The 22,935-nt window shown below is 37.8% G+C and overlaps 1 protein-coding gene across 5 annotated transcripts in view; it reads right to left on the reverse strand.

Annotated features, from left to right (window-relative positions):
- The window catches only part of Zbtb8a (zinc finger and BTB domain containing 8A), a 49,174-nt gene that overhangs the window by 9,127 nt on the left and 17,112 nt on the right, over nt 1-22,935 (reverse strand). For all 5 annotated transcript variants that reach the window (XM_048815824.1, XM_048815825.1, XM_048815823.1 and 2 more), the window contains 2 exons: nt 8,546-9,369; nt 5,397-5,566 (listed from right to left, as the gene is read on the reverse strand). In XM_048815824.1, coding sequence (XP_048671781.1) covers nt 5,397-5,566; nt 8,546-9,368 — 993 coding nt within the window. In that variant the 5' untranslated portion in view covers nt 9,369. The remainder of the gene's footprint in view (nt 1-5,396; nt 5,567-8,545; nt 9,370-22,935) is intronic.

Here is a 22,935-nt window from a genome sequence, read left to right on the forward strand (position 1 = left end):
TTTTTTGCAGTACAGAATGGAATCCGGGGTGTTCTAACACTCAGCTTTGGCCCTGACCTTTTTTTAAGACAGTGTCCTGCTAAATTGCTGAAGCTGGCCTCAAACTTGAGATACTCCTGTCTCACTCAGCCTCCCAGATTGCTAGGGTTACAGGGCACACCACCACACTCAATTCCCTTTTTATTTTGAGTCAGGTTCTAGCTAAGTTTCCCAGGCTGGCCTCAAACTTTGTGATTCTCCTGTCTTAGCCTGCCAAGTAGGTGGGATATAGGTATGTGCCACTGCACCCAGCAAGACTTGATATATTTTAATTCAGAGAGGAAAAAACCTTTTATTTATGTATTATTATTTTTTTTGTTATTTAACCAAAGAAAAAAAATATTATCCCAAATATATATATGTATGTGTGTATATATATATGTATGTATATACGTATATATGTATATGTATATGTATGTATATATGTATGTATGTATATATGTATATATATATATACACACACACAAATATATATATATAATTTTTTTAATATTTATTTTTTAGTTTTAGGTGGACACAATATCTTATTTTTTATTTTTTTATGTGGTGCTGATAATCAAACCCAGTGCCTCACACATGCTAGGCGAGCACGCCTCCACTTGAGCCACAACCCCAGCTCCTATTAACTTTTTTTTTAAACCAAGGATTTAACCCAGGGGCACTGAACCACTGAGCCACATCCCCAGCACTTTTTATATTTTATTTTGAGACAGGTTCTTTCTAAGTTGCTTAGGGCCTTGCTAAATTGCTGAGGTTGATTTTTAACTCATAATCCTCCTGCCTCAGCCTCTGGAGCCACTAGGATTACAGGCATGTGCCACTGTGCCTGGCCCCAAATATAAATTAATCAATATTTTTGGATAGAAGGATTATTAGCTATCTTTATTAATAAAAGAACTGGTAGAAATAGGATCACACTAGGAATCAGAAGGCTTGTGTTCTAGTCCTAATTTTGTCATTTTCTATCTTTGTCAATTACTAACCTTGAACCTTGGAGCAAGTAATTTTAAACATTATGATTCTGCTTTCAAGGTGATAGTCAAAATATGTAACTGTATGATATGGCCACTCCCACTGGCCCCACCCCCAGGAAGATGGGAAGCCTGACTAGTCCAAATGGGCACTGGTCACAAACAACCTATAGGTCGTTTTTTTACACATCAACCTATTATTATCCCAGCCTGATTCTTTTTTTTTGTGGTGCTGGGGATTGAACTCAGCACCTTGTGCATGCAAGGCAAGCACTCTACCAAATGAGCTATATCCCCAGCCCCACCCTGATTCTTTATTGTTAATAGGCACACTACTCATGGGGTTGATGTGAGAACCGAATGGGTTAATAGGTGTGGAATGCTTTGGTTAAAAAGTTGTAACTGATGAATGATTATAAATCATTTTAGTTAGTAATAAACAATTTTGTTCAATAGCTGTTAAGAGAAGTAGATTATGGGTTCTACTATAAAAATTATGAGAATTAATTGTATAATGATGGATTAATGTTTATGAAATACTCATTTAGAGAAAGACAGAAAAGTATGAAAACCAAACAATAAAATAAAATTAAAAATCTAATATAGTTTGGTAAAGTATCTACGAGTATGTATAGAACATCATTCAGGACAGTTATTATCTTCTGCTTAACTGTTGACATTAAATAGCAAATATTAAAAGTGTACAGTTGAAAAGAATACTTATTTTCCTGAGAGAATAATATTATGGGTATCACATGTGGTGGTGTTTTTGTTAACAGAGTATTGACAAAGATTCATGGATTCCAATATAATTATGATGTCAAAGAAATTAAGTGAAACGCTACAATGTTTAAACTGAAAATATCAACATGAATTCATAATTTAAAAAAAATATATATATATGTATATATTAAAATGTATATATGTGTCCACTGAAATAATCTAAAAAAAAATGACGGGCCAGGCGAGATGGCGCAGGGCTCTAATCTCAGCAGCTGGGGAGGCTGAGACAGGAGGATCGCGAATTCAAAGCCAATCTCAGCAATAGTGTGGTGCTAAGCAACTCAGTGAGACCCTGTCTCTAAATAAAATACAAAATAGGGCTGGGGATGTGACTCAGTAGTTGATGTGTCCCTGAGTTCAATCCCCAGTATCCCCTTACCCCCGCCAAAAAAAAAAAAAAGAAAAAGAAAAAAGAAATGACAGGTTGGGATGTAGTTTAGTGGTAGAGGGCTTGCCTAGCACGTGCAAAGCCCTGAGTTCCATCCCTAGCACTGCCATAAAAAAAACAAACAAAAAAAAAAAACGCATGACAACTCCATACAGTGGGTACCCAAATTCTGGTCTCTAATGTCACCCCTCCTGAAAGGAACCAACATCCTTCAAGAAGTGGCTGATTCCACTTCTGTGGTAGGGAAAATATGAGGTGAGTGTAGGCCTCTTTTGGGTCCAGTGAACAAGGATACTTTCAAATGTAATGGGATGTGCCCAAAGGATACAAGAGCCACTTTAAGGTAGAGAATGGTCTGGATATAACTCTGAAATGTATCAAGAAGCACAATGAACCAATGAAAATTCCTAATACTCTACGGTATCTAAAACAGCAAAGCCTGAGAAAGCTCATATAATGTCACTGAGGCTGCTATTAAATCAATTCTTCACTTTGAAAATTGATTTAAGAGAAAGAAACAAATGTTTATCCTCCTTCTCCTATAGGATTTGGATTTCAAAATAACCAAATAGCTCCAGATTATAAAGGGAAATTTTGCTTCATAGAATTCCAGCTAATACTGTAGAAGAAATTATAAATTGGTAAATCATTCCACAACTCTAAGTAAAATCATTAACTGGTGTTTTTGTTTTTGTTTTTTTGGTGGTAGTGGTGGGGATTGAAACAAGGGCCTTGTGCATGCAAGGCAAGCACTCTGTCAACTGAGCTATGTCCCCAGCCCCCTAAAATTATTACTTCTTACATATTATCAATCACTGATAATATCATTGAATGAAGAGTTGATGGGGAAAGGGGTCATTCTTGGATGCCAAAATTCTTTCACAAAAATTCCTTTCTTGTTACAAGGCAGCACCTTGATGTATACAATGGTGGAATTACATTATCATTACCCACAGAGAGAAATCTATCTTAACATCACAAATGATGGGCTGGGGATGTGGCTCAAGCGGTAGCATGCTTGCCTGGCATGCCTGCAGCCCGGGTTCAATCCTCAGGACCACATACAAACAAAGATGTTGTGTCCGCCGAAAACTAAAAAATAAATATTAAAGTCTCTCTCTCTCTTAAAAAAAAAAAAAAATCACAAATGATGGGTCCACCAGACGTGTCTCTCCTAATGTAACAGATCATGAAATGTACAACTTTGCCCTTGATGTGTTCTAATTGAAAGTGTTTAACTTGAATCCACTGGGACTTTAGATAAAACTTTTAGTTTATAGAAAATGCAAGGAGAATAATGGAACAAACTAAATGACACCATATGGAAGCAAGCAGACAAACCAGAGGTAGGGTGCTTTGAAGAACCACTGGCTGTCTTCAATAAGTCAGTGTTGGGGTAAGGGAGGGGTATGTGGGGGGGGAAACTGTGCTAGATTAAAAATATACTTGAGGTGGAGCAAAGGTGCAATAATAAAGCACATACTTAGGATGCGCTAGGCCCTGGGTGTGATCCCCAGCTACGACAAATAAAATAAAAGAAAAATATATTTAAGGGATTTAGCAGAGAGATGATACATGGTCTTAGACTGGATTCGAACCAGCTCTATTTTGTTTTTTATGAGACATTTTAAGTGCTTGCCTTGCATGCACAAGGTCCTGGGTTCAATCCCCAGCACCGCAAAAAACAAACAAACAAACAAATAAAAAAAAACCCAAAACACAAATAAACAACGATTATTCACTAAAGAAAACAGGTTACAAAACAGCATGTACGATATGATCTCATTCGAAGCTAAAAAACAATTATATCCATAGAAGAAATTGTGGAAGACTATATAATAGAACTGTTAAGAATATTAAGAATAGTAACATTGGAGTGATAAAACATTTTTTGTTGTTGTTGTTTTCTTTCTTTATTTTTTTGGGGGGTGGAGTTATGGGGATTGAACTCAGTGGCACTGGACCACTGAGCCACATCCCATCCCTATTTTGTATTTTATTTAGAGACAGGGTCTCTCTCAATGAGTTGCTTAGCGCCTCACTTTTGCTGAGGCTGGCTTTGAACTCAGGATCATCCTGCCTCACTGCTGGATCATAGGGATGCGACATCACGCCCAACTAGTTTCTTATTTTTTTATAATACATACCTATTGCTTTTGTAGTAATGAAAGATTGTTTATTATTATTATTATTTTCTTAAGTAACAGAGAATGAACCCAGGGGTGCTTGATGACTAAGCCACACATCCCTAGTCCATTTTTATTTTTTATTTTGAGACAGGTCTCACTGAGTTGCTTAGGGACTTGCTAAGTTGCTGAGGTTGGTGTTGAACTTGTGATCCTCCTGCCTCAGGATTACAGGCATGAGCCACCAAAAGCTTTTTAGTTTTTAAAACTCTAGTTCCATAAGGTTAACAAAGACAGAGATTTTGCCTGTATTTCTCATTGCTAGCACTTAGAAAAGGAACTGGCATATACAGTGCTCTAAACATATTTGTTGAATAAATAATTATAAAGCAATGCATGATGCAATCACTGTAAGTGATCCATTGTCTTTTAAATTTAAAAAGAACGCTTGTAAATGGAACAGAAGCGTAAGTGACAGAACACATATTTCAGAAAAAAACTGTGTTGCCAAGATGAAGGGTAGAACAATTTCAATGTCACTATCTTATGAAACCCCCAGGGCATCAAAAAACAAATTCTCTGAATATTTTTTGACTGCTAACAGTCAATCCCTGACTGGAAGTGGCTTCCTTCCTTTAGAAGCCTGGAGAGAAGCTGAAGGGAGACTAGAAAGGGGATGTAGTGGAGAGAGGTCGGCAACCAAGATACTACCAGGCAGGATTCAGGAATCACTGGTAGATGCCAAATATGTGAAGTGGTGATTCTGACCTAGACATTTAAAACATTTGTACAGTTTGCATTATCTTTGTCTCTGAACACATCAACATATAAAAATATATTTGGTGTGAATTAAAAGAACTGTACTTAGAGGTCTCAAAGGAGACTAAAAGTATATATATACATACACACACATACATACATACATATATACACACACACATACATAAAATTATTATTTTGTGCATGACTTCAAATAATTTTTCCTATGGTAGAGTTATATGAAAAGATATGCCCCTAAACTGGATTATCCTAAAGCAGATAAATGCACATTGTCTCAAGAAGTAAAATGATGGAAGATCATATACATACTGTTCGGAAATGGCTACTTAGGTGGTCTAGCCTGCTAAACCTTTTTCCACACGCTTGACATGGATACGGCCTTTCTCCTGTATGACAGCGCAGGTGTCGCTTGAGGTCTGCTTTCCGCTTTACCACATGTGTGCAGTACGGGCACTTGAATCTCATCCTGGGCAGGTCATCTGTCACAAGACAGTTTTATTAAATCACTGGAGAGAGCATAACAATTCTATGAACATAAAGAATCCAAAAGGACTTGGTGAGTTCAACCTTGGAAAGGTAAATGGAAGGAGGAAGACATTCTATTAAGACCAGAATTGTCAATGTATTCCTATACAGAACTATAACTTTAGTATTTGATATATTTACAAAGTCCAGGTAAATTTAGACTATTACACGTGTCTTCATTTAACATAGTACAGTCATTACATTTAAAAAAATTTTTTTTTGTAGTTGTAAATGGATAGAATGCCTTTATTTGTTTATTTTTATGTGATGCTGGGGATCGAACCCAGTGCCCTGCACATGCTAGGCAAGTGCTCTGCCACTGAGTCACAGCCCCAACCCCAGTCATTACATTTTTTTAGTACTGTATTCTTTTTTTGGTACTAGGGATTGAACTCAGAGGTGCTTAACCACTGGGCCACATCCCCCACATCCCCAGCTCTTTCTATATTTTACTTTTTCTAAGACAGGGTCTCACTAAGTTGCTTAGGGTCTCCCTAAAATGCTGAGGCTGGTCTTGAACTTGCAATCCTCTTACCTCAGCCTCCTGAGTTGCTGGGATTACAGGCATGTGCCACTATGCCCTGCTAATACTGGATTTTAACACTATAAACAATGCAAAATTAAAACATTTAATATTCAGATTTTTGTTTGTTTGGTTGGTTTTTGTTGTTTTAGTAGTGGGGAATTACCTCAGGGGTGCTTAGCCACTGAGCCACATCTCCAGCCCTTTTTATATTTTATTTTGAGACAAGGTCTTACTAAGTTGCTTCTGGCCTTGTTAAGTTGCTGAGGTTGGCTTTGAATTCCTGTCAGCCTCCTGAGCTGCTGGGATCACAGGTGTGTGCCACCAAACCCAGCTAATATTCAAGTTTTTAAGCAATTTGTTTTATTTATGTTTTTTATCACCTTGCCTTTACTTATCATGTACTTGTATTATTTCAAGGATCTTTAATATTTGGTTTTAAAGTACACATATAGTTATCTACAAAATGTTAGTTGTGGCCAGACACAATGATACATGCCTGTATTCCCAGTGACCCAGAAGAGAGTGAGGCAAGAGGATTGCAAATTCAAAACTAGCCTCACCAACTTCGCAAGACTCTAGCCAAAAATCAAAACAAAAAAGGCATTCATGGGTTCAATCCTTAGTACCAAAAAAAAAAAAGAAAGAAAAGAAAAGAAAATTGTTAGTTATAATTGGAGGCAAACCTCAAAAATTTTTTTGTGGTGCTATGGATGGAACTCAGGGTCTCACACATGCTAGGTAAGTGCTCTGCTACTGGGCTACACCTCTAGCCCCAGACATTATTTCCAGGAAACACCCCTTTACCACCACCAGATACAAATCCACAGGTGCTCAAGAGACCTTAATAGAAATAATGTTGTATTTGCATATAATCTAAGCACATCCTCCCATACACTTTAAAACATCTCCATTATTTATAATACCTAATGCTATTTATATTTGTATAATATAAATGTTATATAAATGGTTGTGATACCATATTGTTAAGGAAATACAATGATAAGGAAAAAAGTGTACACATTCAGGCCACACAAACTTGTTTCAAAGATACTTTTGTGTGTTTGAAATTTTTCTAAAATAAACATTTAAAATATATGTAATAGACCCTATAATCCTCAGGGACTTCTTTCTATTAAAATTTTGTTTGGAATTCACATATAAACAATTAAGCAAATCTGTTAACTAGTTCATTGGGGAAGAAGACTGGATGATATATATTTCTAATCCTTTATTTCAGTCATATGGGAATAAGGGTAGTATACATACTCTATTTCTATATTTTATTACTATCATTAACAAAAACAAAAAAACACAGCTGGGTGTGGTGGTGCATTCCTGTAATCCCAGGGACTTGAGAGGCTGGGGCAGAAGGACCAAAAATTTGAGGCCAGCCTGGGCAATTTAGCAAGAATCTGTCTCAAAATTAAGAGAGAGAGGGATCTTTGTCTTGTCCTTTTTTTTTTTTTTTTTTTCTTTTCTTTTGGTACTGAGGATTAAACCCAGAGCCACATTCCTAGCCCTTTTTATTTTTTATCTTGAGTCAGGGTCTCAGTAAGTTGCTTAGAACCTTACTTATTTGCTAACGCTGGCCTCAAACTTGTAATCCTCCTGACTCGGCCTCCAGAGTCACTGGGATTACAGGCATATACCACCACACCTAGTGAGAAAGATATTTTATGTTGTTGCACACTGGTTCACTGAAGAATCACAGTAAAATTTTATGAGTTGTGTGTTACAAATTTAAAAAAAGAAAAGTATTATGGGACTGGGATTCTGGCTTAGTGGTAGAGCCTTTGCCTAGCAAGTTCAAGGCCCTGGGTTCCATCCTCAGCACCACACACACACAATTATATACTTATATGTTGATAAATACTCCTCCTGAGTGAAGACATTGGGGGGGGGGGGGAAATATGTAAAATACATATCTTAGAGATTGAACCATTTAGAAAAAACTTTAAACATTTAATAGTAATCCAAACATCCAGATATAGGTTTGGAAAATTATGTGTTTGTTTTTTTTTTGTTGCTGTTGTTTTAATATTTTTAGCTGTAGATGGACACAATACCTTTATTTTGTTTATTTAGTTTTATGTGGTGCTGAGGATTGAACACAGGGCCTCACACACGCTAGGTAAGCGACCTACCACTGAGCCGGCCACAACCCCAGCCCCAGAGAATTGTTTTGACCATCAGTATTCTACTGTCATTGAATGTATCCAATATTATTTTGAATTAAACACTTTAAATTCATGTTTTATAAAATCCATTTCATTATAAAAGTATGACTTAAAAAAAATTACTTGGTTTAACTACCTATGACACACCTAAAATTAGGGCATGTTGAGAAAGGATTTATATATAATAGCAGTTTGGAACCTGGTTGGGGAGTCATGCTCCTTTTGAGTACCTGAAAAACTTCGGGATGTGACCTCAGATCCTTGACCATACTGATAGCCAACAGAAGCAGAGTCCATTTCTGTGTCAATTTGCGCTTGTTCTTCAGCCTGGGAAACATGGCTGGAAGAATCAGACGCTCGTGCTTCTCGTTTGCTTGACTTGTACTGAGCAGCTTCAGGAGGCTGTGACAGTCGCAGATGCTTGGTCTTTTTAATGGAATCTTTCCTCTGCTCATGCTTGGCCCCAGGGAGCTGAGTGCTCCGTTGGGAGGCCGGAGGGTAATTATACTTACCCCACGACTTTCCACTTATTATACCTGCTCCTTGATCTGGGCTGAGGTGAGAGTGTGGGGAACTGCTTTCTTCTTGCCAGCTGCCACCATAAAAAGCAGAACGCTCTATGCCATTAGAATTGGCATCCTTATCTGAGAGACTGAAGTAGCGATCTTTTTCCTTCTCACTAATGTCCAAGGAAGATTTGATAAAAGTCTTACATACACTAATGACATCAGTCATCTGAAGGAAGCTTGCAGCGGACATCACTTCTATGACATTCTGCCCAGTAAGAGAGAGTTTGCCTGAATAGACAAAGTCTAGGATAACTGTGAAAGTGTCTGGAGAGAAAGCCTGAAATGTAGCTGTGGTTGGCTGACTTGTCTCCTTGGAATTCTGAGAAAGAAGCATTTTGAAGTAGCCACTACTAGCAAATAATACATTTCGATGAGCTTTGAAGACCTTCCCTTCAACTAGAATACTGCAATCACAGAACACATCTTGCCTGCGCTGCTCATTTAGCTGTTGCAGGAGATGAGACTGATGGGTGGAAATCTCCATCCTGCAGGGAGAAGACACAGGGGGTTACCAAGAGCGGGACAGGAACCCATTCTAGCATGAGTGCACTGAAATCAGGACCAGAAGCCTCTTTTTCCAACAAAACCACTTTTCATCTTGAAGAATATAGTCCCAAGACATAGAAAATAATAGGCTTCGACATACTATTTAATACTATACTATGTTATTACATTTTTAGAAATTTTGTTTCACTGGGTGCAGTATCACACACCTATTATCCCAGTGGCTTGGGAGGCTAACGCAGGAAGATTAGCCTCAGCAACTTAGTGAGGCCCTCAGTGACTCAGTGAGACCCTATCTCAAAATAAAAAGCCAAAAGGCTGGGGATGTAGTTCAGTGGTAAAGCACCCCTGGGTTAAATCTCCAGCATCAAAAAAAAAAAAAAAATCATCTTAAAAAAATTTTTTTTTGTTTCATCAGCAAACTTCACTAGGTCTTCTATCTATATGCTAAACTAAACACATTTGAATCCTACCCTCACATAGTTTTCAGTCTAGAGGAAGAATCAGGCATGAAGTAGTCAGAGGAAGTTCAATGGAAAGTCAAGTGCTTAAGGAAGGGTGCTATAAGTTATATAAAGGTTACACTAGTTTAGACTGGATGGAAAAGGTTAGGAAATACCTCCCTGAGAAGTGACATTTAAGCTGGGATCTCAAAGGTGACCAGAGGGGCTGGGGTTGTGGCTCAGCAGTAGAGTGCTTACCTAGCATGTGTGAGGCCCTGGGTTCGATCCTCAGCACCACATAAAATAAAATAAAGATAATGTGTCCATCTACAACTAAAAAAAAAAAAAAGGTGACCAGGAATCAGCTAGCTGAAAAGCGAGGGGAGAGATTCTAGTTCCAACAAATGGTGGTGGAGAAAGTGCAGATGTTTCTCTGGCACAAATCCCTGAAGACGCTGACTAAAATATAACCCAAATTTGTTAAATGTGTTATGGTTGAGCTTGCAGGAAAGAATAAGAAATCCCCAGATGCCAGCAAAGAGGGAGCGGAGCCAGAGCAATAAGCATAGGAGTGAGGGCCAGGAAGGACCACGAGCTCAGCTGGTTTTTTTGTTTTGGTTTGTGGTGCTAGGGATTTAACTCAGGGAAGCTCTACCACTGAGACACCCCCAGCACCTTTTTTATATTTTTTTAAAAATTTATTTATTTTGTAGTTGTAGCTGGACACAATATCTTTATTTTATTTTTATGTGGTGCTGAGGATCGAACCCAGGGCCTCACACGTGCTAAGCAAGCACTTTGCTGCTGAGCCACAGTCCCAGCCCCCCTTTTTTATATATTTGAGTCACTAAGTTGCTGAGGCTAGGCTTGAACTTGTAACCCTCCTGCCTCCACCTCCCAAGTGGCTGGGATTTCAGGTGTGTACTAGCTTACCTGGCTCAGTTGGTTTTATCAGTAACAAACCCAATGTATGAGGTAGGAAGTTAGAACCCTCCCAGGGGTGCAACCTTCGTGAAAAGGGACTTAGTGAAAAGTTTTGTCCATAGTCTGGGGAAAAGAACAACAAAGTTTGTCTTTGTAGGGCCTTAAGGAAAAAAAAAACCAAAAAACAAAAACAAGATATTCAGATCTAAGATTGTACCTAATCTGATTCTAAAGTCCAAATTTATTTTATCTGCTTAGTGTGGGAAATCTCAACCTGAAGAATTAGCACAAAAATTAGCTGTGAGCTGGTGGGGCCCTGGGGCATCTTGCAAACAAATGGAAAATTGCTCAGGACTTATGCTCACAGAATTCAAGCCAGGCAGGAAGTAAGTTCTGAGTAAGCCGAACTCAAAATCATTTCCCCTTTTTAAGTGGATCATTTCTAATATTGTATAAACATGACATCTAATATTTCCTCTTACAAACAAGCAAGCAAACAAAAACCTCCCCTTGATTTCACATCTACTTCTGCCTACTACCCCATTTCTCTGCTCCTATACACAAAATTCATTGGAAGAATTTTATTTTGTTATTTGTATCTGCTGTCTTTACTTCTGTTCCCCCTTGAACTCATTCCAATCAGGTTTTCATCCCCATCCATCAAAACCATCCTTTGTTTTTGTGTTTATTTTTATTGAGACAGGGTTTTGCTAACTTGCCCAGGCTGGCCTCAAACTTGCAATCCTATCCTCCTGCCTCCTGAATAGCTGAGATTACAGGCATTTGCCACTGCATCCGGCTTTAAAACAATTCTTTTTAAGGTCATTAGTAACTTGCCTATGGTCAAATACAACGGTCATTTCTTTGTCCTCATTTTACCAACACAGTTGATCACTTTCTTTATCCTAAAACACTTTTTGTCACTTGACTGCCAAGACACAATTCCTTCATGGTCCTCTTACCTTCCTGGTCACTCCTACAGTCTCCTTTGCTAATTTTTCTCCATTTTCCTAATTTCTAAGTGATGGAACACTCCAGGCCTCAGACATTTTCTCTAGGGAATGACAGAGGTAGAGAAGATCCCTTGGGATCTCATTCAGTTTCATAATTTTAAATTCCATCTTTGAGTTTATGATTCCCAAATTTACATATCCAGCTCCTGGCTTCATTCCTGAACTTCAGACTTAGGACTCATATATCTGTTTACCAGCAACTCCACTTAAGATGTTTAATAGGCCTCTTAGCTTAACATGTCCAAAAACAGTCTTTGTACACCCCTGACCAGCCTGCCTTCCCTATAGTCTTATCCATTTCAGGAAATGGGTATCCCCATCCTACCACTTCGTCTGTTACTTTACCTTCAAAACAAATGGAAAATCCCACCATTTCTCTCCATGACTGCTACTATCACCTGGGGCACTTGGATTCAATCCCAATACCCCCCCCCCAAAAAAAAAGTGCAAGTGTGTAAGTATACAAGATGTTGCTAAGTTACCTTGGCACAAATCTGTTAATGTGCTTTCTAAGAACTTCTAAGGCTAAATTAATTGATACAGGTGCAGTTACCAGCAATTCTGGACTTAATGTGTCAGTATGGGCACTTGGGAATGGCTCTAAAATTTTTTCACTGGCTGACTGAAACATGAAATGAAGGGTAGGCCATCTTTAATAAGGTCCAGACGCCTGAACTTCTGGCATGACGTGGAGGAAGAAACCACAGGACCTAGATGCCATTATGAGAGATGATACCCCAAGAGATTAGGTGCTGTTCCATAGGATGTGATATATGTATTTAAAAGCACTGACCAAAACATGATGCTACTTTTTTCCCCTGTAGTTAGAAATTAAGGGACTTGCGAGTGGTGATGGGGCTGAGGGTGGCTCAGTGGCAGAGCACATGCTTAGCATTTATGAGGTCCTTAGTTCAATTCCTCAATCCCCAGCACCAAAAAACGAATGAGGTTCTCACTGTATGAGAGGTGAGCCTTTGACAATCACATAAGTCTAGAGCTGAAAAGGATATGTTCAATAAATGAGAAAGCTCACCTGGAATAATGCTAAAACAGAATAAAATCTGACAAAACTATTTATTTGTTGGTACTGGGGAATGAACCCAGGGACACTTTACCATTGAACTATATTCCCATCCTTACTTTTTAATTATTTTTTATTTTTTAAAAATATTTATGTTTTAGTTTTAGGTGGACACAATATCTTTATTTTATATTTATGTGGTGCTGAGGATCAAACCCAGTGCTTCATGCATGCTAGGAGAGCACTTACCACTGAGCCACAATCTCAGCTCCTATTTTTTTGAGACAAGTTTTTTTAAATTGCTGGCCTCAAATTTGTGATCCTCCTGCCTTAACTTTCTAAGTCACTGACAAAACTATTTATACAATGTCCTGATGCTATTCTTTTCTTTTCCTTTCCTTTTTTGGTGGCACTAGGGACTGAACTTGGGGGCATTATATCACTGAACTACATCCCAACCGTTTTTTATGTTTTGAGACAGGGTCTTGCTAAATTACCCAAGCTGGCCTCAGACATGTGCCACTCCTGCCTCACAGTCTTCTAAGTTGCTGGAATTTTAGATGAGTGCCACTGTGCCTGCCCCTGATAATATCATTTCAATTCCTGGATCCAGTTATGCCTGAAGCCAGTGTTGTCACTAGATTTTTAGTTACATGAACCAATGAATTTCCTTTAATGCTTAAATTTAAGATGAATTTTTATCGTTTGTGGCCAACAGTCACATGCTGCTAATATGTGACCCCATACATGGTCCCAACTCACAGCCGATTCAAGAATACTCTAAGTCTTCAGTTCTTTCATAGTTGTGTCAGATAGTACTCCTCTTGAGTGCGTGGCAGAATTTAGAGAGAATGTGAGGAAAATCAACAATTTTTTAGCTTTTCTTGCCAACGTTCACAAAGCTTTTACCACTATGGTTTATAATTAATGTATAAATGGTATATGAAACTATTGAATTTTTTTTTTCTGTCATGTCTTTTTATTAAAGAATGCCCATATGGGGCTGGGGTTGTGGCTCAATGGTAGAGCGTTCGCCAAGCATGGGTTCCATCCCCAGCACGAGGCACTGGGTTCGATCCTCAGCACCACATAAATGTAAAATAAAGATATTGTGTCCACCTAAAAAAAAATATTATTATTATTATTTTAAAGAATGCCCATCCATTGTCTGGCTATAAAAAAATATATATTTGGGGCTGGGGTTGTGGCTCAGTGGTCGAGCACTTGCCTAGCATGTGTGAGGCACTGAGTTCAATTATCAGCAACGCATATGAATAAGTAAAATAAAGGTCTATGAACAAATTTTAAAATAAAAAATCTTAAAAAAAAATCTACTTAGCAGGGAAAACAATTTTTATGAGGAAACATTGATGGAATCAGTGCAATCAAGTTTATCATATCACTAAATAGTAGTTCTAATATTGGTATAATGGCAGTTTTTTTCCCCTTTATATGCCCTAAAGTCCTGGAAGGCTTCCAGAAATTTCTTTCACCCATGTTCATTTTTAGTTGTGAGTCATTTCTTCCCAGGCTAAATAATTTTTTATGATACCTTTCATGATGTCAGAAGCTTTCCACCAATCTCTAATTAACAGCCAGCCAGTTTTATGAAGGTATTTTTCATAGTCCATTGTAAAATATCCATTTTAACATCTAAAGTAAGATTTCTGTGTAGCAGTTTTGCAGTAACTTTAATACTTCACACTCTGTGGTAAGTCATTATGGATCAAAATTATTCAGCAGAACATGGAATTTAGCAGAAAGTGAGACCGTGGCCTATAAATATGAATTGATTTGTGAGGACCCTTAATTTTCAGCAATATACAGTCTGTTAAGCCTGCTCTCATTAGTGTTAACCATACCAAAGTGGCTGAGAGGTTATGTTAAAAATATATTAACCACAATTCAGTACTACATCAATTTTTTTATTTGTGAGTTTATAAAAAAAAAAAAAAAAAGTTTAACCCCAGCGGAAAAATTGAGCATTCATTGGCCAGGAATCAAACCCAGGTCTCCCGCAGGGCAGGAAAGAATTCTACCATTGAACTACCAATGGGAGTACTATATCAAATTTATAAATACAAACATATACAGAGATGAAGAACAGTAAAATAAATTAGTGCTCAAGAACTTATGTCTATAATGCAGCTTATTCCACATTTGATGTAACTGAGGTTCTAGCTAATAGTGGGTTTCAAAATCACAAACCTCTCCAAACTTATTAGATAAAATAGACTGAGGCGGATTGGGGTTGGGGCTCAGTGGTAGAGTGCTCACCTAGAACACGCAATGCCCTTGGTTTGATCCTTAGCATCATGTAAAAATAAAATTAAGGTATTGTGTCCACCTACAACTAATATATATGAATTAAAAAAAAAGATTGAGTCCCTTGGCTAGAGGTTAGGGACTTCACATATTCATTATATGCCCAAAGACCAGGATTTGCTGAGTCTCCAGAATGCGGATAAACTAGGCATTCTAGGCCAATGGAGGCAGAATTATTCAGGACCATGTCAGACAACTGCAGAAACAAGACACCTGGGAATATTACCGGAGAAGCACCAAATCAATACCCAGTCTTTCACTTTCATATCCTATCAGTGGAAATCTAATAATTTGTCTGTTCTCATTTGAAATGAGGTAGGGGGGTCGTGACTTTACAATTTTCATTTTTTTAATTAAATTTATTTATTTATGTTTTGTGATGCTGGGGATTGCACCTAGGTTCTTGCACATGCTAGGCAAGCTAGGCAAGCATTCTATCACTGAGATATGACCTTGGCCCATAATTTTTTGATTTTATAAATAATGTTGTAACAAATACTTCTGCACATAGATCCCTGAGCATTTGTGAAATAGATTCCTAGAGGTAGAGTTTCTAATTGGATACTGCCAGATTATCTTCTCCAATCATTATATCCACCAATACCATTTTATAGTGTCCTTTCTCCCAACACAATCCTGACTATTATCTGTTTATTTATTTAGTCATTTTTTTATTTTTTGGTACTGGAGATTTAACCCAGGGGCGTTTTACCACTGAGCTACACCCCAGGCTCCCCTACACCCCCGATTTTTTTTGAGACAGGGTCTCATTAAGTTGCTTAGGGCCTTGCTAAGTTACTGAGGCTGGCCTTAAACTTGCAATTCTCCTGCCTTAGCCTCCCAAAAGATTACAGGTGAGCCACTGTGCCTGGCTATTTATTTATTTATTTTGCAGTGCTGGGTATTGAATCTGGGATCATACACGTGATAGGCAAGTGCTCTACTACTGAGCCACATCCTCACCCCACTATTATCTTTTAAAAATGTTTTTCTGCTGGCTACAGTGGTATATACTTATAATTCCAGTGGCTGTGGAGGCTGAAATAGAAGGACTTCAAGTCCAAGATTTCAAGTCTCATTAAGTTGATTAGGGCCTTGCTAAGTTGCTGAGGCTGGCCTTAAACTTGCAATTCTCCTGCCTTAGCCTCCCAAAAGATTACAGGTGTGAGCCACTATGCCTGGCTATTTATTTTGCAGTGCTGGGGATTGAACCTGGGATCTTACACATGATAGGCAAATGGTCTACCACTGAGCCACATCCTCACCCCACTATTATCTTTTAAAAATGTTTTTCTGCTGGCCACAGTGGTATATACTTATAATTCCAGTGGCTGTAGAGGCTGAAATAGAAGGATTTCAAGTCCAAGACCAGTCTAGGCAACTAAGTAAAATCCTGTCTCAAAATATAAAAAGGTCTAGGATGTAGCTCAATGGTACAGTGCCCCTGGGTTCAATCCTTAGTACTGCAAGAAAATAAATAAATAAAATGATTTCCTGCTGGGCGTGATGGTGCATGCCTATAATACCAGCAGCTCAGGAGGCTGAGACAGAAAGATTGAGTTCAAAGCCAGCCTCAGTAAAAAGTGAGGCACTGAGCAACTCAGTGAGACCCTGTCTCTAAATAAGAAACAAAAAGGGTTGGGGTTATGGCTCAGTGATTGAGTGCCCCTGATACCCAAAACAAAATCAAAAGATTTCTCATCTATCCTTAGTGGAAAATACTAGGAAAACATCAATACTGTTATTTAACATTATGCTGAAAAATCTAGCCAATGAATTAGACAAGGAAATTAAATATGAATATTGAAAAGGATAAAGCAATTGTTGCAATTGATATTGTATACCTTTAAAATGCAAAAATAAGTTAGAAAACTGTTAAAGTAAGTTTCATGGGCCTTTGACATAATATTAGACTTGGTATTTATTCTACTATTAAAAAACTAGAAAACTGGGTAAAATACATGAAAAAATGTTTTTGGCAATGAAAAGGGAGTGTAACTCAGATCCCCAAGAGAAAGAAATCAAGTGGGGTAAGTCCCACCATCACTTTGGCTTCCTGAATTGGGTTACAAAAAGGGGAAATCGAACTGGATTTATCAGACAGCAATTATTATTCAGGAAGATGACGCCCAGAAGTTATAGGGCAGAATACCAGAAAGGAGACAATGATGTAGGCAAAGAGATCAATAAATTTGCACAGGAGCTGGGCATAATGGCGCATGCCCGTAAACCCAGTGGCTTGGGAGGCTGAGGCTGGAAGATCTTGAGTTCAAAGCCAGCCTCAGCAATAGCTAAGCAACTCAGTGAGACCCCTTCTCTAAATAAAATACAAAATGGGGCTGGGGATGTGGCTCAGTGATCAAGTGCCCCTGAGCAAAAAAAAAAAAAAAACAAAAAAAAACTCTGCACAGGAGTCCCTAGAGCCTGTGCTGAACACAACCTATATACATGCAGGGTAAAACAGCAAGAGTCCTGCTGTATTAGTCCTTTCTCCCAACCTCCCAACACAATCCTGACTAGTCAGCTTTGCATTGCTGTGACAAAATAACCTGAGATACACAATTTAAAAGGAGGAAAGATTTATTTTGGCTTGTAGTTTAAGAGGTTTCAAAAGTCCATGGTCACTTGGCCCTGTGGCTTTAAGCCTGTGGCAAGGCAGGAAACACATGATAGAGCTTAGCTGCTTACCTCAAGATGACCAGGAAGCAGAGAGAGAGAGGAAGGGGTGGGAGTACCCTAATTCCCTTCAAGGGCACACCCTAATGACTTAACTTCCTTCCACTAGGCCTCACTTCTTAAAGGGTGCACCATCTCCCAACACCACCACAAGCTCTACCATTGTAGCAAAAAAATCCTGCCATAAATGACATGCAATGAATGATCGTGGCTGTGTTCCAATAAAACTTCATTTACAAAAGCATAAAGTGATCCATATTTAGCCTGTAGGCTGTGAGTTGCCAGACCCACTACATGTGAAGCTATATAACATGTGATGTGTGACAAGTTATATGCATATTATGACGAGGGAAAGTGTATATTGTAACCCCTTGAGCAAGCACTAAAAGTATAATAGATTAAGCAGATGAGCTCATGGTGGAGACCAAATACTAAGAAATGCTCAATATTCTTTTACTGAAGTAAGGTATAGAAAAAAGGGAAAAGGAAGAAAAAAACTAATGGCATACATACAAAACAAATAGTAAGATAGTACTTTTATCTCTCTATATTAATACTTACTTTAAATGAAAATAGTCTAAACTCCATTTAAATAAATTATTAGGGGCTGGGACATAGCTTAGTGGTACAGTACGCATAGTTAGCATGTGTTAAGTTCCTAGGTTCAGTCCCCAGCCCACATGCAAACACACACATACAAGGTAACTGAAAAAGGAAAACTCAAATATTAAAAATATCAAATATCAAATATTCAGAAGTATACTATGAACACACTAATTGTAAGTGAACTGGGATGGCCGGTAATATTAATATCAGACAAAGCAGGCTTAAGAAAGAAATATTACCAGCCCTAAAAGATATAATTATGAAAGGATTAATTCATCAAGAAGATATAACAAAAAAAGGTATTTATGTATCAAATAACAAAGCTTCAAAAACTAGTAGAAATGAAAAAGAAAACAAGGAATTTCACAATTATAGTTTTGTATTTCAACACTCCTCTAAGTAATTAATAGAAAGAGAAGTTGGAAAATCAATAAGATTATAAAACATTTGAGCAATACTATCAACCAACTTGACTAAATTGACATTTAGGATATACACTACAGCAAAATATACGTTTTTAAAAAATGAACAGCAATCATTCACCAAGATAAATCATATGTTAGGCCATAAAACAAGTTTTAAATTAAAAAAACTAGGGATGAAGCCAGGTAGTAGAGTGCCCTTGGGATTCAATCCTCAGTACTGCAAAAAAAAAAAAAAAAAAAATCAATGAGTTAAGTTTCAACTTAAGAGGGGCTGGGGTTGTAGCTCAGAGAGAGAGCGCTTGTCTGGCATGTGTGAGACACTGGGTTCGATCCTCAACACCACTTAAAAATCAATAAATAAAATAAAGGTAGTGTGTCCATCTACAATTAAAAAAATATATATAAAAAAAGTTTCAACCTAAGAAGCTAGAAAAAAAGGAGGTAAACTCAATGCAAGCAGTGGGAAAGAAATAATAAAGACAAGATCAAAAATGAATGAAATGGGAATTGAACAAATGCTAGAGAAAAATCGATGAAACCCAAAACTCGTTTTCTATATCATTACCAATAAATTAATCAACATCAACAAAACTGATCAATCTCTAGCAAGATCAATCAAGAAAAAAAGAAAGAGACATAAATTAAAAATATCAGAGATGAAAGAGGGAAAACAGATCCTACATTAAAAGAATAAGAACTAGGGCTGGGGTTGTGGATCAGGGGTAGAGCGCTCACCTCACACGTGCACCACCCTGGGTTTGATCCTCAGCACCACATATAAATAAATAAATAAATAAATAAATAAATAAATAAATAAAGGTACTGTGTGTCAACTACAACTAAAAAAAAAAAAAATACTAAAAAAAAAAATAATAAGAAGAAGAAGAACAAACCAGGTACAGTGGTGCATGCCTGTAATCCCAAGGCAAGACGATCACAAGTTCAAAGCCAGCCTCAGCAATTTAGTGAGGTAAGGACCTAAGCAATTTAGTGAGACTTTATCTAAAACTAAAAAGAACTAAGGATGTAGTTCAGCGGTAAAGCACCCTGGGTTAAATCCTCAATATCAAAAAGAGAAGAAAAAAAGAATAAAAATAAAATATTATAACCAAAAGAAAATAAACTTAATGAATCAAATGAAATGTAAAAATTCCTTAATCAAGATAATGATCAAAATACACGCTAGAAAAAAAAATGGAAAATCTGAACTGCTATGTAAATTAAGGAAATCAAAGATATAATATTAAAAGAAATAAAAAATATGATTTATTTTAGTAGTGCTGGGGATTGAACCAGGGATGCTCTACCACTGATGCTCTACATCCCCACCCCTTTTTATTTTTAGACAGAGTCTCACTAATTTGCTGAGGCTGGCCTCAAACTTGCAATGCTGCCTCAGCCTCCTGACTAGCTGGGATTACAGGTGTGCACAACTTTATCTGGCTGAAAATGTTAAGTTTTAAAACTTTCCACAAAGATACTCCAGGCCCAAATGGCTTCAATGTTGACTTTTTTGGTGTGGGGGAGAGCAGAGCAGCACTGGGGATGGAACCCAGGGGCACTGACCACCAAGCTGCATTCCCAGCCCTTCTTGTTTTTTATTTGGAGATAGAGTCTCTCATTAAATTGCTGAGGTTGGCCTAGAACTTGTCATCCTCCTACCTCAACCTCCAGAGTCCCAAGGGTGTGTCACTGTGCCCACTTCATTGTTGAACTCTGTCAAACCCTAAAAGAAGAGATAATACTAGTCTCCACTGTGATAATTTGAGAGGTGGTAGGTAGGACCTTCAGCAGGTAGAGCCTGAAGTGGGAAGTCATTAGGTCTCACTTGGGGTTGCAGCCCTGGGAAGAGATTAAAGTAGTTCTATGGCACTCCGGATGCAATTGCAAAAATGAATTGTTATAAAACATCTCCTTTCTGCTTTCTGGTTTCCTGTTTTACCATGTGATCTCTCCCTCTTGCTCGTGTTCCCATCATGGTGCCATCTGCCAAGACATGATGCAGTCAAGGGGCCCTCAACAGAACTGGTGCTACACTGTCTGGACTTTCTAGTCTCCAAAACCATAATTGAAATAAATTTATTTTCCTTATAAAGTTCCCAGCCTCAGGTATTTTGTTATAGTAATGGAAAATGAACCTAATACAAACATATACAAAATTTAATTTGAAATGTATTATAAAACTAAATGTAAAAGTTAAATTTCTAGAAGAAAACATGAGAAAAATCTCTGGTTTGCTTAGGGTAAGCAAAGTTGTTTTGTTTGTTTGTTTTGGGTATTAGGAATTGAACCCAGGGGCACTTCACCACTAAGCTACATCCCCCTATAGCTTCATGCATCTGAGGCAAACATTCTACCACTGAGGTACCTCTAGCCCCTATAAAATATTTCTTTTCTTTTGTTTTCTTTTTGGTACAGGGGATTGAACTGAGGGACATTAACCAATGAACCACATCCCCAGCCCTTTTTTGTATTTCATTTAGTGACAGGGTCTCACTGAGTTGCTTAGCACCTCACTACATTGCTGAGGCTGGTTTTGAACACTCGATCCTCCTGCCTCAGCCTCCTCAGCCACTGGGATTACAGGTGTGTGCTAAAATATATAATATTTTTTAGTTGTTGACGAACCTTTATTTTATTTATTTATTTTATTTATTTATTTATTTATTTATTTATTTGTATGCGGTTCTGAGAATCAAATCCAGTGTCCTACACATGGTAGACAAGTGCTCTGCCACTGAGCCACATCCCCAGTCCAAAATATATTTCTTAATGAGGATTTTGGTAAAAGAAAAGAAAAAAAAAATTTTTTTTGAGAAACACTGGTTAAGCCATTCAACAACAGAACTGTCCCCTTTGCAAAGTGGCGAGTTCTATGCCACTACTGTGACACAGGTAGACTGTCACCAACTTAGGGTGAATGCATTTGGCAGGAGGTAGGACTGTGTGATCTGTGCAGAGTCTTCCAACTTCAATACTTTAAAATTATTTTGTTGTAGTTATATATTATACTACATATGTTCATGCTTCTTACAATAAGAACCTAAAATAATCAATTTATATTGTAAGATGCCAGCACAAGTTGCTAGGTTAGGTTTAGTATATTTGTTTTGCTTTCTTGGTATTGGGGATTGAACCCAGGGATGCTTAACCACTAAGCTACACCCCCAACTTCTTTATATTTTATTTTAAGACAGGTCTCACTCAATTGCCCAGGCTGGCCTCAAACTTGTGATTCTCCTGCTTTAACCTCCCAGGGGTTATAGGCATAGGCCACTGAATCTGGCAGTGGTTGGGTTTTGTTTTGTTTTGTTTTTAAAGGAATGAAGTTCCTATTTATTTATTTATTTTAATTTCAGTTGTAGATGGACACAATACCTTTATTTATTTATTTATTTTTATGTGGTGCTAAGGATCAAATCCAGTGCTTCACACATTAGGCAAGCACTGTGCCACGGAGCTATAGCCCCAGCCCCACGTTTTTGTTTTTTGTTTTTTTTTTTTAAAGTCCTCAAAACAACAGAAACTATTGGTTCCACAATGTATATTAATTGTTTTAGATATATTTTAATGTTGAGTATGTGTACTTATAATATTCAGTATTTTCTGGATGGGGACAGATAAACAAATCCATTCTCCTAAGGAGATATTGGTCAAAGGCCTGGTTGGGGGAGAATTTGTCAGATGTATATGGAAAAGAGCAGATAGGGAATTCCATCCTGCTTCTGAGTAATTCTGTCAAAAACAGGCAATTTGCCTCAATTACTCAAGACATTTATGTTACATCACCACTCAGCTAATACAGCCCCAGATATAAAGTGGCCAGAGTACTACATCACAGTTCACCAGAACATTTTTTTCTAGTACTGGGGATTAAACCCAGGGCCTCCTGCTTGCTAGGCAATTGCTCTACCACTGAGCTACACCCCTCCCCACTAAAAATTCTAATGTATCAATCAGTGAAGAACTTGGTACTGGAATGGAATAAGGATAGTAAAATACCATTTATCTAGAATTCCCAGGGATGAGTCATTCTGGTGGCACTTTTTTTTTTTTTTTTTTTAGGGATTAAGAACTATGCAAAGTAATTAAGGCCCTTGTGGCTCTGAACTAC

Source organism: Marmota marmota, unplaced genomic scaffold, assembly GCF_001458135.2.
Source record: "Marmota marmota marmota unplaced genomic scaffold, marMar, whole genome shotgun sequence".
Lineage (NCBI taxonomy): Eukaryota > Metazoa > Chordata > Mammalia > Rodentia > Sciuridae > Marmota > Marmota marmota.